Source organism: Solanum dulcamara, chromosome 12 (assembly GCF_947179165.1).
Source record: "Solanum dulcamara chromosome 12, daSolDulc1.2, whole genome shotgun sequence".
NCBI classification, from domain to species: Eukaryota; Viridiplantae; Streptophyta; class Magnoliopsida; order Solanales; family Solanaceae; genus Solanum; species Solanum dulcamara.
The window spans coordinates 9,458,465-9,474,557 of NC_077248.1; the positions used below are offsets into that span (position 1 = coordinate 9,458,465).

The 16,093-nt window shown below is 27.4% G+C and overlaps 1 protein-coding gene across 1 annotated transcript; it reads left to right on the forward strand.

Moving 5' to 3' along the window:
* Positions 1 to 15,162: 15,162 nt before the first annotated feature.
* LOC129875994 (uncharacterized) lies at positions 15,163 to 16,093 on the forward strand. Its single transcript, XM_055951270.1, has one exon. It carries the CDS (start codon positions 15,489 to 15,491, stop codon positions 16,011 to 16,013), a length of 525 nt encoding a protein of 174 aa, XP_055807245.1. The 5' UTR covers positions 15,163 to 15,488; the 3' UTR covers positions 16,014 to 16,093.

The following is a 16,093-nucleotide window of genomic DNA, read 5'->3' on the forward strand; positions in this document are numbered from 1 at the left end:
TTATATATACTCCTATAGAAATTGAAAAAGATGAAGATCCTAGTATGTTTAAGGCGATGAGTGATACAAATGATTATATTTAAACACTATATAATCATTATATTTATTTACTTGATAATGTTATCCCTAGTCATACTGTTCCTCTATCTCATCCTTCTGACGAGCCATCATCTTCTAAAAGACAGGCACGTGGTATGCTTGCCCATGATTTTTCTAATTTATCTATTTGAAATAGAATACAGCCTACATCACAACGGAGCATAAATCGAGAAGAGTTTAATTATTATTTGAGACAGACTCCAGAGACCTATGATGAAAATAGTGTCACTCAAAAACAATATCTAGTATTATCAATCATGGCTAGGGATGTGCTAAATGTTCCAATGTCAACTGTTGCATCGGAGAGGACATTTAGTCAAGAAAGGCAGCAGATCGGAGACAATCGACACTCTTTTGAGAGCAATGCCATGAATGTTTTTGTTTGCCTCAGAGATTGGATTAGATTAGAGTGTAGAAATAAAGGAAGAGCAGAAGATACCGGAGAAGACAAAGATACGGGAGAAGACAAAGAACTTGAAGAAATAATATCAATTGGATATCCTTCAGCACAAGCTAGTCCGAATTACGGATTTGTTGATTTTGAAAATTATGAGTCAATTCCTATTAATGTTAATACAAATGAATTAGAGAAAATAATTCGAAATATGTAGAAGTTACAATTTATTATATACAACTAATTGTAAGTTTGTAACTTGTATGTTTTGAATTTTATCAATATATTAATAAAGTCAAAGACTCATTGAGTCTTCGCATTTCTTAATTTTTTTCTTATAAATTTTGTATGATTCAATTAAATAATTATTTTTACTTTACATAATCATCTAAGAAAAATTAAATTTATAGTCACTATAAGATTTTAATACTTGAAAAAATATTATTATAATAGATAGTATATTATGAGTATATTTGTTATGCATTGTAAATATATATAATATATAATGTAAGTAATAGATAGTATATTGTGTGTATATTAGATATACATTGTAAGTATATATAATATATAATGTAAGTAATAGATAGTATATTGTGTGTATATTAGATATACATTGTAAGTATATATAATATAATGTAAGTATATTATTATAATAGATAGTATATTGTGAGTATATTAGATATACATTGTAGGTATATATAATATATAATTAAGTATATCACTATAATAGATAGTATATTATGAGTATATAAATTATTATAATTCCTTCTAAATTAAATAGATAACGATACACTATATTGATGATTGACTCAAATTTTTGAATACATAAATGCAGCAAAAAAACCAAGCCCAACGGATCCAACCCGGTCTGGCCCATTAGACTCGGATACTATACACTATGGGTCATGGGCCGGGGCTGTTTACGATTTGTTTCACTGTTAGGCTCGGCCCTGCCCAGCCCAGCAAGGGGTGTAATCAGGCCCGGCCCCGGTCCGGTAACCGGTGGGCCAAAAAATAAGTCGGTCGGTCTGATCCAACCCGACCCACTTAACAGGTTTATATGATACGCAATCCGTTCATTTTTATTTGTCACTATTTGAATTGTCGCATCAATTAAGAAAAAAATATTGATATAGGTATTTTACCGATTATCTCTATTAATTGATGTTTAGCATTAGATTTTAAAAAATGATTTAGAGAATAGTATTTAATGTTAAGGATAAAATATATATAAAAAATTATCTTTTCTTAATATGTCAATATTGATAAGTAAAATGAAAATCTATTTTAGAAATAAATGACCAAGTAAAAGTGAACTTGGGAGTAATTATTAGTAGAAGAGAAATTAAAGAGAAGGATAATTCTTCCTGGGGAATCGGGAGTCTGGACCTCACATTCTAAAGTGAATAGAATCCGACATTCTGTCTAAATAGTTAGTATTACAAAAATCTATGAGGCTAAAGTTATCTATGTGAATACGATCAGTCTGAAGTCAGTCTAATCATAGAATACTCTTTCATGGTGATATGCGGATTTTTGAGGGCTCGAGCTTTTTGTCTAATTCAATTCTCTATTGAATCAAGGACTGTTATGATCTTTATAATTTTGATATTGACTTTGAATAGGTTTTTTGCGTCTTTTTCAGCTAGGTACATGATTAGAATAGGGGAAATATAAGAGTATTTGACTAGGAGTCTATGCTAGACAGACTAAACGCAATCTCCCATCACTTCATCTATGTATACAATATTATTAATTAGTCTGTGTTTAATAGTAAACCAAAATATATAAGTAAATTGTGAAACAGAAAGTTAGAAATATTAAGACGAAAAGAAAAATATTCAAGACTACAGAATTCAATGCGTATACTTAAGAAATTTAACCTCCTCATTATATCCTAGGTGATGGATCATTTCCTCCCAGGACCAAAATATATATATATTTATTAAAAGAATAGTGGTAACTCAAACTTAAATAACTTCAACGAACTCAAAAATCAACAACTAATTCACACGGTGAATCCACCCCTGTCCGTTGCCTACATCACACCCACCAAGAGAGTATTTTTACAATTATATAGTGATTTCCTTCATTGTGAATAGCTTTTCGATAATCCTTCCCGCTTGGAGCAAATGAAGGCTATTTTTGTAAATGTATTTGAAAAAACAAAAGTTTACTAATCGTGCATTTTTATTGTTAAACACTCCAGAAGAAGATTTTCGTTAGGGAATAAGCCCTATCAAGCTAGGATAATTTGCACAAATAGGATTTTTCACCACCATCATTTAAATTTTGGTTTCGTTTAAAAAAAGTTTTACCAAAAAAAAAAAGATTCTTGGCCAAAAATCGTAAAAGTTGGTCACCGAATCTTGACTATTTTAGCAGATAGCCATAAAATTCATGAAGTTATTTTTGTTGTAAATACTAAAGATAGCCAGAAATTAACCACAAGATCCTAATGATTTTGGGAAGTCACTACAAACTTGGAATATTAACAACTAATTTACACCTAATGGGATATAAGTTCTTTAGAAACAGAATTAAAATCATGACATAACTATTGGAATATTATAATACAAAATATAATCTTATATCGGCGATTTTTTTAAATTATGAGGAACATAAATTAAATACCAACACAAAATAAGGGCGAAAGTGAAAATGACCCTTGCAATTTTTTAGATGGACTATCATTCCAATCCATGGGGGTAGCTAAATTTGGGCCTTCGGACAAGTTAGTCCTACAGGCTTTGACAGAATAGGCCAATTAGACATTTGGGGCCCGATAGGAAAAAGGCAATGGAATTTTTATAGGGTATTTTACTTAAATTTCATAGTGAAAAAACCCAATTATAATTTATCCTGATTTTTTTGGTAATTATCTGAATTTCCTCTTTTTTTCAGATTTTTGATACATACGAATGACGCTGATAAATCGCGATTTGATACATAAGTTCTTTTCATGGTACATCGCTAGTTGATACCAAACATTGTAATATAAATAAAACTTATGAATCAGTTTATAACACCTAATATATCATGAACACAACAAAAATAGCAGTAAAACTTATGTTTTACTGAGGCATTTTGTGTTTGTTTTGTATCAACTAGCGATGTATCATGAAAATGTCTTATGTATCAAATCGCGGTGTATCAGCATCATTCTTATGTATCAGAAGTGGGATTTTTGAAATTTTTACAAATGGTAGGGAATAATTGAAAATATAAGAATATAAGGTATGTAATTTGGTAATTTTTCCATTTATATATAAATGAACTCTTTTAGATTAATAATTACCCCTTTTTAGGATATTTTTTTTATGGTTTACAACATATTTATCTTAATTAATAACTAAAATTACTCTATTACCCCTCTCTTTCTCCCCCCCCCCCTTTTTGCGTGCTTTTTTTTTCTATCTATTTTTTCTCTTTCTCTTTCTCTTTCTCTTTCTCCCTTTTTTTTAAAATAATAATTGATTATCCTAATTTAAAACTAATTTAAATAGTACCAAAATGTTTGAAATTCACATATAATACTTATAATATATTTGTATTAAAAATATTTTAATTATATATTCACCACATTTATTGAAAGATGCATATAATATGTATCATAAATTGATTTCAAAATGTATTATAATTATTGTTTATTTTTTCTCTTATTAATTGTGCTAAAATATATTATTGTATTATAAATATTTTAGTTATATATTCACCACGTGCATTGAAACATGCCTATAATATATTAAATTCAAAATCTATTATAATTATTTTTTATTTTTTTCTCCTATTAACGGAATACATTATCGTATTAAAAATATTTTAGTTATATATTTACCACCTGCATTGAAACATGCCTATAATATATTGAATTCAAAATGTATTATAATTTTTTTCCAGCGCGGAATTGGACCTCCCTCAAATAGATGGATCTGGGATTGATTGTGGAACCGAGCATAGAGAACCGGGGGCGGGCAGGAAGATAGGCTAGGCGGAGTAGTCGCTCTGGAGCAGCCGGGGGTATTCGGCATGGGCGGAGAGAGCATCTAACCCCTATTTATATTTTGACCAAAAGTAATCCGTTTTTTAGTTAACTGATCTGATGGGTCCAACCGTACCGAGGAATTCTACCGCACTCCGTGCAGCTATGGTTGTTGATCCTGCAGAGTCTACCCAAAGGTTCAAGCCAGCTTTTTTGCAAAGAAGAGGGGCCCTTTATTTTTTTTCTTATTAACGGAATATATTATTGTATTCAAAATATTTTAGTTATATATTCACAACGTGCATTGAAACATCTCTATAATATGTATAATATATTGAATTCAAAATGTATTACAATTAGAATTCAATATTATACATTGTTATGAATTCAATTATTGTTATTTCAACAAATATAATACATTTTAAGAGCGTAAATTAATTTGAATAGTACTAGAATGTTTGAAATTCACACATAATACTTATAATATATTTGTATTAAAAATGTTTTAGTTATATATTCACCATGTGCATTGAAACATGCCTATAATATGTATAATATATTAAATTTAAAATGTATTACACTTATTGTTTATATATATTTCTTTTATTGTGTTAGAAATGCATTATATATGTATTTATATAAAAAAAATTATTTAATTTAAAAAGTAGTAAAAATATCATTTCTATAATATCCAATTCAAAATCAAGTTTTAAATTAGAATAATTAATTATTCACCATGTGCATTGAAACATGCCTATAATATGTATAATATATTAAATTTAAAATGTATTACACTTATTGTTTATATATATATTTCTTTTATTGTGTTAGAAATGCATTATATATGTATTTATATAAAAAGAATTATTTAATTTAAAAAGTAGTAAAAATATCATTTCTATAATATCCAATTCAAAATCAATTTTTAAATTAGAATAATTAATTATCTATACTATATTAAAAGCATGAAAACTCTTAAAATGTTGATTGAACTTTTAACCCTTTATTAAAAAATTCAGACGATATTGTTCCTTAATTATGATTCAATTTTTAAACTTCTTCTTTAATAGAAATATTAAATTAGTAGTAAGTATCCTATTGTTAAAAGACTTTCTCGGCACAATATGTAAACATAAGCACATGCAAGAAAATCTAACATTAAAAGCGCAAGTTTTCCAACGAAAAAACAATGTATCAAAAAAATAAAAGTTGAAAATAGTCAAGTTTCAATGATATTAAAATACTGAAAGGTATTCTAACTTTGCTATATATTTAAAGTGTCCGACTCTACTATTATATTTGGCAATAAAATTGTAATTATACATAAAAACAAAACACTGGACAAAGTAACATTACCACGATCATAAAACTCCTTATGTGGGTATAACAGAAGGTCCCTAATACAAATTGTATTCAACTAAATTTCTGTCTCAAAATACTTAACTTTTTCTCAAAATATAAACTTTGCCAACATTTTCAGCTAACATCTCTCTGTTGTGAAATCAAATTGTAAAATTCTCTCTTTTTGTATGGTAGAAGATTTACCTGTTTCAATTTTTGTGTTAGAGAAATCTAATTGATTTTAAATAATTTTTTTCTTTTTATTTTTATAGCGTCTAGATTTCATACAAGTATGACTTTTTCGATTATTATTTTTAAATTATTCTTTTGTTTTGATTATTTTTATTCTTAGGAATTATACATAATTAACAATTGACAGTGAATTTTCCTTTTTGATAATTTCTCGTATTTCTTTTTCAGTTGAAAAATTCTGATCGAAAAATTGGCCGAAACAAGCACGTTGCCGTTGAATGAAGTAACCAAATAAAAATCAAAGGTTATTTCTTTCCTTTTTTTCTTTCTTTCTCTGTTTAATTGTGACTTAATTTTGATTATTTTATTAATTATAATTTGATATATTTTTCATTATTATTATAATTGAATCTTTAATTAAATTTATTTATTAACTTTTATTTTAATGATGAACCTATAAATTTAGGGTTTTAGTCCATCATTTCAATTTGGGGCTTACTAAAGAAAAATTGGACGAAACAAGCATGTTGTCGTTAATGAAGTAACCAAAAAAATCAAAGGTTTATATATTTTTTTTTCTTTCTTTGTTTAATTGTGACTTAGTTTTGATTATGTTATTAACTATATTTTGTTATATTATTCGTTAGTATTATAGTTGAATCTTTTATTAAACTTATTTGTTACCTTTTATTTTTATGATGAACCTATAAATTTAAGGTTTTAGCTGATCCTTTCAAGTTGGAGCTTACTAATTAAGTTCGAAGGCAGATCAACACGTTACTCGTTGTAAATCGAGTTTGACCACTCCTTCTGTATCTCTCTACATATATACATATATCGACTTTTATTATACACTAAATTATTTAAATTAATTTATAAGAATTTAATTTATTTATCTTTAGGAATCACTTTAGAATCAGGATTCCTTTAAATAATTAAGGAATATTACTTACTTATGTCTCTCTTTATTTAGGTTTTAGATCATTCTTTCAAAATTTCCATAGGGGGTGTGGGAAATTAGATTTAGGTTTAGAATTTTTTTTACCAATTAAATCATTGATAGTATATATGCAAAAATAATTTTTCTGTAATTTGAGATAAGTTTTTTAAAATTTTAGTATGTTTTGAAGTTTACAATAATAAATATGTAGGCCATGTTGCAAGAGACTTATAATGCAATACAAGTTGATGAACTATATATACGTGCTGGTTTTTTTTTCTGCCATAGCAAGATGTGGTCATTATTCATTCTTTATACTCCTTCGGTTCTTTATGGTAATATCCATATAAATTAAAGTTTATTGCAGACTTGAAAAATAAATAGTCAAAGGCTAAAAGTAAAACATAAAAAAAATATCTTCTTTTTTCTTAATATACAAAAAGTGACAAATTTTTCGTTTTTTGAACTATATTAAAAATTCTAACATTTAGACTTTAAAATCAATATTTTGACTTTATATAGATCTTATTAAAATTATGGTAAATAAATAAATAAAAGAATAAAAATATTAAAGCAAGAGATTGACTTTTTTTAAAATAACTTTTTAACCTTCGTATATAAAATTATTATATATTTTAACATCAATTACTATTTTTAAAATAATTTTATTAATTTTATATATAGTTTTATTTATTGACGTGAGACACACGTGCAAAACACGTATTCTAAACTAGTTATTTTGAAAAGGGGAGAAAGAGAAAAAAATGGAATTAAAAAAAGTAGGAAAATCGGACAAAAAAGAAGAGAAGAAGGAGAGAGAAAAGAGAAAGAGAAAGAGAAAAAGAAAGGGTAAAAACGGAAGAGAGGGAGAGAAAACATTTTTAGTATTTTTATTTTTTTTGCTATTTCGGGTTAGAAAAGTATTGTCATTTTTTATAAAGATGAACATGTACTAAAATTTTTAATTAATACTATGTACTATATTATTTAAGTAAATGAGTCAAAGGCAATTGTCCTTTCAGAAGGAAAATTTACACAATTGCACTATTCAATTTTATTAAGGGTCTGATTGGAAAATCACTCTAATAATTGAATTTGGTGTAATTAGGTGTATACGCTGTTTGGCATGTTTAGTCGGCTATTTAATTACATGGTCAACAGATAATTTAGTGTAATTGGCAGGGGGTAATTACATTCTCCAATTTTCAGGGGAAGGCTGTAAATTGGTGTAATTACAAGCTGATTAGTTTTAAATTTTTTCCTTTTATTTCTATGCTTATGTTTTTATTTTAATTTATTTTTATTACTATTTAAATTCTTATTATTCTAATATTTTCTAAAAATATATTTTTTATTTTTTATTATTTATATTTCATTTATGTCATGACCCAAATCACAAGTCGTGATGACACCTATGTCCCCAACTGATAGGTAAGCCAACCTAACCATTTTATCAATTTAATTAATTAAATAAAGTAAAGAATAAGCGACAATCAGAATATCCCATACGTTAAGTCTTTCATAAGTATGAAATGCAGAAAACTAAAATACCACCAAAGATTTGGTGTCATAAGTACAAGAGTATCGAAAATAGGATTCAAATATGAAACTAAAATAACCAGTTTAGACGTAATAAATATTCTGTCTGAATACTAAAATAATAGAATAAATGAAAGATAGAGGGAGGTATGGGCCGCAGAACAGTCAAGCAGCTCAGCACAACTCCAAGATAACCCAAGCTCGGACTCAAAAAACTCCATTAGATGCGCTCGTATTTAGAATCGAATCTGCACCACAAAAGAGTGCAACAAATGTAGTATGAGCATAAAACTACATGTACCCATTATATCTCATTGACCGGCAACAAAGAAGTAGTGACAGGAGTATATATAAAATTCATTCTCAAATTTATAATTCTACATTACATATATCAATCAAGTCTCACCAAAATAGGGGTAATCAAACGTCACAAAATATTTAACACATAATCAAGTAAAAATGAAGAAGATAATGAGATGCAATGCAACACCATGAGATGATATACCTCAAATACCAAGTAACCTCACAATCGTATATACACAATACTTCTCGGAATATACTTCGAGAGTTTGTGACACATGGGAAACTCGCGAGGTCCATATACCGACACAGATAATCTCCACGTGTCTGTGCGGACGATCTCAACCCACTATCATAAAATCAAATCATCCCCAGCACGGACAATCTCTATGTGCCCAACTTATAACCACAAAATGTTCTCTCACGAATGATTTTTCTTCTGTCAGACCTTTACTTATATTCTCAATCTCATGTCAATGCATGTGCACAATATAATTTCAACAACATAGGGGATGAATGATGATGCATCTCAATAAATCAAATATCAGTATGACATATAATCACCTCAACTATCACAATTACATGGGTTCAAATAAGAAGCACAATCACACAAAAGAAATCAATCAATAATACATTAGCTAATGCCTATATGCTTTGACATTCTCAAATTACAATCCTTCATTCTATAGTAATAAACTTTCCCTTTATAACACCGGTACTCGTATTATGCCCATCACACCATTGATACGAGACCCCCATCTTTCGCCCTTACCCGTTATCTATTTTAATTTTTAATCTCTAATTAGAAAAACATCCTTCAACGAAGTCTAAAAGTCTTAACATACCTTGAATGTCGAACACGTGTCACAAATTCTTAAGATTTTGCATTTTCTTTTCGTAAGGCCTCAGAACGTTCCAAATCTATCAAAAATGTATTATTCATAAGTAAACGAATCCGTAGACACCATATTACTATATGTCTAGCCTAGACCCAAAAACTCACCCTAAATCTATAATGAATTAATTACCTAAATCTCAAGCCTAGGGTTAACTCTAAATCCCTCCAATACTATAGATATGGTGATATTCATATAATAAAATACACCTAACATTTAATTTCATATCTTAATATATCAAACTTAAATTATAATGTGATAATAATAAAATAAAAAAAACAAATTACGAAGCCCTCACGAAAAAACAAAATCTAAAAACCTCAAAATCCTACGCCCTATATCCCTGTATCCATTCTAATCCTTACCCACTCATAACAATTATCACATATAATAAAACATTCTATTAGTTGGAACAGTTTTGTCTACATACTTTGTTTAATTGTTTGACTAGTGCCCTGTAGCTTTGCTAACAATTAAGAAAAAAAAAAGATAAAACAGTAACCCTTGTTTCATTCTTAATAACAACATTCTAATGTTGATTAGGAAATTATTAACTCGACAGAACTATACGCACTCTTATTTGGCACTTCATTAGTAGTTAGTCAGTATTAAAACTAATCACCCATAAGGTAAAAAAAAAAAATGCACAAAGGACCCACGTGAATAGCATCTTTCAATTCAATTTTCCTTCTTTCTGTTAAACACATGATGACATTATATTTTTTATTATTATTCTTGTACCAATTTTTTCATTATGCATCGATAACAATAGTACCCTATGCTCCTATATAAAACTTGCATAGAATTACCTTATCTGGTTCACTCAACTTTTTTCTCATTTTTATTTCCGCCGCAGTGAGTCTCTCGTCCTCTTGTTCTCTTTTACTTCTTTTACTTTACTTTCTCAAATTCTAGATTATAAAATAACTATTTCTATTTTATCTAACCTAGTTATATGGACTTAAAGAATAGTGGGAATGGCCCACTTTTTTTTTTTAAAAAAAACTATTGTCTTTCATTAATAATTAATTATAAAAAAACAAATCACCACATAAATTAATTATTTAAAAGGATACCCTTCAACTAAATAACCATAATTAAATGAATAGCTCAAATTTTTATTTAAAATTTTACTGAAAGAGCCAAAATAGTTTTAGTGCTCAAAATGACCTAACGGGTCGTTACAATTTCCTTCTCATTCGCAACCTTTACTTTATGTGATTCCATTTAATTTTTCTTATTACCCTTTTTTTAATTCTATGTTTATTTTTTTCATGAGCATAATTTTGTCAGTGTTCTAATTTTTATATTAAAGTAGAAGTCATTGTTGAATAAAGTTATAGACGCACGTTTTTCTTTTCTCTTAAATCATATTTATGTACATTATGTTGAAACTTGACATAAGAGTAGTATTATGTTATAAAATTTATTTTGAATTTAGAACTTATGTTATATTTTCAGTTTAATTTATTTTAATATTATTGGTTTCATATTTCACATTGCAAGTCAATTATATTTTAGTTAGATTTGATAGATTATCTTTTTGTCAAATGTTTTAATAATTTTATGACTTATATTTATTATATTAATATTTTTGTCAAACATGCATTTCATGATGCTCAAAAAAATCTTATATTTTTAATTTTTATGATTAATTTAATAAAAACATACTAACTTTAAAAAATATAAATCAATTATTTTTTATAATATTAGTAAGAACGTATGTTTATTAATTAATATATTTTCAAAAGACAATATATCTTAAATATTTAATTTAATATCATTATTAAAAAATCTTATTTGTCTAATATGAATTTTAAGTTTAGATAATTAACTTTTATTTTTAAAATTTAATATAACCTCGTAATTCCACTTGTGCAACCAAATAATACACTTATAATTACACTATAATTACATTATGGCAAACAAACATGTCATCGTAATTACTAGATTGTGTAATTACTAGGCTGATAATTACTACCCTAATAATTATAAAATATTTAATTATCAGGTGGCTTTCCAAATAGACCCCAAGGAAATGAATCAAGAGACAAATATACTGAGTTTCGACTTTAAAAGTTGGAGGAATATTTTCCCAAAAAGGGCGTTGACATTAAACCATGCCAATTTATTTTAGAGGAAGTTACGCGAATGGCAAACATTTAATAGTTATCTTGTTCTTAATTTATAGTTTCGGCAAATCATTAAATGCTTAATAGTTATTATGTACTTAATTTATAATTTCGGTAAATCATTAAACGAGGCTATAGTTTAATTAATTTTGTTATTTAATTTGTATAATCGATTCCAAATTATATAAATTCAGAATTTGTATAATTCGATCCCTAATTATATAAATCCACAATTTGTATATGTTACGCTATCTATTTGTATATGATTTGTTGATACATTTGATTTGTATAAGTTATCAAAAATTCATAACTATATAAATTCAGAATTTGTATGTAATTATCATGTTTGTATATGATTTGTTGATACATTTGATTTGCATAAATTCTGAAAAATTCTTAAATGTATATAATTACCCTATTTGTATATTGACAAGCGAAATATACAAACGGAGTTCTAAAAAATTCCTAAATGTATAAATACATAATTTGTATATACTTATCATGTTTGTATATTGACAAACGAAATATTCAAACGGAAATACCCATAGCAAGTGAAACTATAGCTATGGAGTGTAATTAAGCAAACGGTAGCTAAAGAGCATAATTTACATACATATAGCTATTTATGAATTTTTTTATTTATTTTAGTTAAGCAATTTAATGAGGTAGATGTTAAAAGTTATATACAAATTCATGTCCGACATTTATTTATTGAAAAAATCATAACATTATTGAAACTTAACAGGAATAAAACAATAACAATATCGGTAATACAAGCCGCTGTCTTGAAAGCAATTTTAGTCCGATTAGAATGCAAATTGTTGTGACCAGTCGCTCTATGAAGTTCCACAATTTCTAATACATAGACTCGTAGCAGAAAATTGCTATGTTGCACAAACAAGTTGACTAAAAAAACAGAGAGAATTAATGGGGAGTTACCAAAATAAAAATAAAAATAGAAGAGAATTAACAGGGAGTTAGAGCCCGTTTGATTGACTTATATTTTTGAGCGCTTGATTGATCAATTTAAAGCCACTTTGTACTCAAATAAGTCCAATAAAATAATTGAGCTTGTTTGACTTAGCTTATCTAAAACAACTTATAAGCCAACTTATTTTTTTGCTGTTTAAATAAGCTAAGCCAAACAAGCTCTACAACAATCAAAAAAGCGTTAATAGTTTTTTTTTTCAAAACTAGATTTGAATTATGCCTCAACATATATTTTGCGATGGGGAGACAAATCAACCAATTTTACCTTCAAATTCATTTCTTATAAGTACGAGATCACACTCTTTTTCACCAACTCTTCACAAGTCCAATAAAAGAACAATTTATTAATGTAAAGATAGAAAATGAGATCTTCCTAATCATGAAGTAAATGAAGAAAAAAAAAACCAAACAAAAAGTCTTTGACTTCCCATTTCAACCATAATATACCAAGAGTATTAGCATGATATAAACCTCGGGTGCTAAAAATTAGTTAAGATTATATATGGTCATGCAAAACAAAGCATTAATTTATAGAGGGGAATTAGTAGTAGTTGTTGTTAAAAAGTCTTGACAAGTTGAAAACTAAGATGACCACACGTGCTTAGTTGCATAACTAAACTCCTACAATTTCCAAGTTCTAACCTACTATGAACAATGATGTTATTAGTATTTGCACTTACTATATTCCAATTCTATGCTAAGTGATCAAATGCGGAGTCTGAATTTAAATTATTTTTTTTTAAAATAATTAAATTCTAAATTATTAAATTTTACATATTTAATAGTATTTTTCTTAACTATAAATTTAAAATATAAATTAAAATTATCGAGTTGGATCGAACCGTAAAGAACACACAGCCTCCGGCCTGATGCCAACACTGCAAAGACGGATAAAAATGAAATGCAAAATATTAGAATTTCTGTGCATTGGATCCTGCGCCAAGGGCGCTCAACCTTTTTTTACCTACTGTTCCACGTAGTGAATGATCGATCACTTTGAGGTTAGATTAAGAGGGATAAGCTTTTTTAAAACTGTTTACAATTAAAAATAACTTATAAGTTAAAAAATATAAGTTGAGGTACTCTAATTTATTTTTTTAGCTTATAAACTTATTTTAATCACAAAATGATTTTAATTTAGTTAGTCAAACACTTAAAAAAATTAAAAACAACGTATAAACTAATCCAAACGTGCTCTAATTCGAATTTGCATTAAGAAAATTCTATTAAGAGATTAAAGGGTTTTATATTAAAAACATTTTTCATTTTAAAAGTTTCGTATTTAATATTTTTAATTAAAAATAATTTTTTTTTATCACTTCATTAATATTCGTTGGTCGTGGGGCTCTCTAGTCTCTACCACACCTTTTCCTTCTTCTGACGGCAGCTTCTTTCTCATTTGACCTTTCTCTTCACCTTATACGCTAAGCTTAATATTTCTCCATCTCAAATTTTTATAGTGATTTTTTAAAAATAATTATTTTAATTATTTATTATATTAGAAATATAAAATAAAATCAATTCTTTTTTTTTTCATTTTATTGTTAGTAGTGATTATAAATACATCAATAAAATAAATATTGGATGAAGAGAAATTATTATATCTTAAATTAGAATAAAATAATAATAAAAAAATCCTCTAATTAATATTTTCTTAAGAAAGTGTAAAAGAAAAATATGATAAATAATTTGAGACTGAGAGAGTTAACAATTACATTCCAAATCTCTCTAAGCTCAGAAAATGAAAAGAAAATACTCCCTTCATTCACTTTTACTTGTTACTATTCCTAATTATCATATCAAGAAAAGACAAAAAAAAATTGTATTACCATCAACATTAATTTTTATTTCCCATGTCAATTCTAAGATCTAAGATTATGTCAATTAATATGAGTATAATGATAAAATATTCTATATTTATCATTGTTTCTTAATTAAGGGGCGTGCAAAGTCAAAGTTGAATAGATGAATATCATTTGAAGAAACTCTATAAACAATGAGATTTTTGATGTTGAGTTATGCTAAACAACAACTTAACAAATCTCACAACGAAAAATTTTAGTAGCTCAGTTATTTGGTTACCTAAAGTTTCACCATCTTGGTGAGAGTTCAATTTCCCACCTTGTAATTTCCTCCCCTATTTCTCCTTCCTCCACTCCTATTTTTTTTTTAAAAAAACTAATAAAAATCTCACAATAAAAAATAATTATATAATTATTAAATTTTTACAAATATCATGTAATGTATAATTAATATATAATCATAATATAATCTGTGTACAACAAATACATATATATTATATGCTTATTATACACTAAATATATGCTAGCAATATCTACAAATTGTTACAGCTAGGAAGGTGAAAATGTATTTAGCTGGCTGACTAAAAATGTTGAGATAGCATTTTATTCCTCAACCAATATTAGATCTCATTTCTCTTTGTTTATTAAAATTAAAAGTAAAACCATATTTCTTTCTCTTTTCTTCTCCTCCTCTCTTCCTCAACACCATCCTCTTTTGACTCAAGTGTTGATCTATCTTGATAATTGACATGCTCACAACTCAACTCATGACAAATCAGTCATTAATTAAGTGAGCATCCTTTTTACCATAATCGACGCTTGTTCAGATCAGGTCTATTTTTTATCATTTTTTTTCTCTGAAAAATAGAATAATCTTCGATATGTCAAATTCAAACCTTTTCCAAGTGAAGGAAGAAGAAGATGATGAGAAAAAGATTATATCCAGTGAAGACATACAACTCCCCACGTCCAAAAATCAAGATAAGTGCATAGAGGATATTGCACTTGGTCAACATGGTGCTGTTGACCGAAACCTAGATGAAAATAATCCAGATCATGATGATAAAAATGAAATATTTCTGGAAGATTGTTCAGAGGATCCAGATAAAGGAAGGCCACGTTCAGAACAGTTTGGAACAATACAGAGAAGATCAACACAGACGCTGTGTGAAGATGATGATACACACAAATCGAGAAATGATCGCGATGATGATGATGATGGATTTATAACTCCAACTTCTTCGGATCACAAAATCCCAGTGATGACAAAGTGCCCACCTGCACCCAAAAAAACTGTCAAAAGAAAATTTTCAGATTCACCAAACATACATCCAACTCTCCATGTTGACTTTGAAGATTTGGAAGAGAATATCAAGAAATTAAGAAAAAAGGATCATCAAGAATGAACTAAATTTATATAGCTATATATTAAAGGTATGAAATAAAATTTATCATTTGTAATTAATTACTACCTTTATATTCTAAG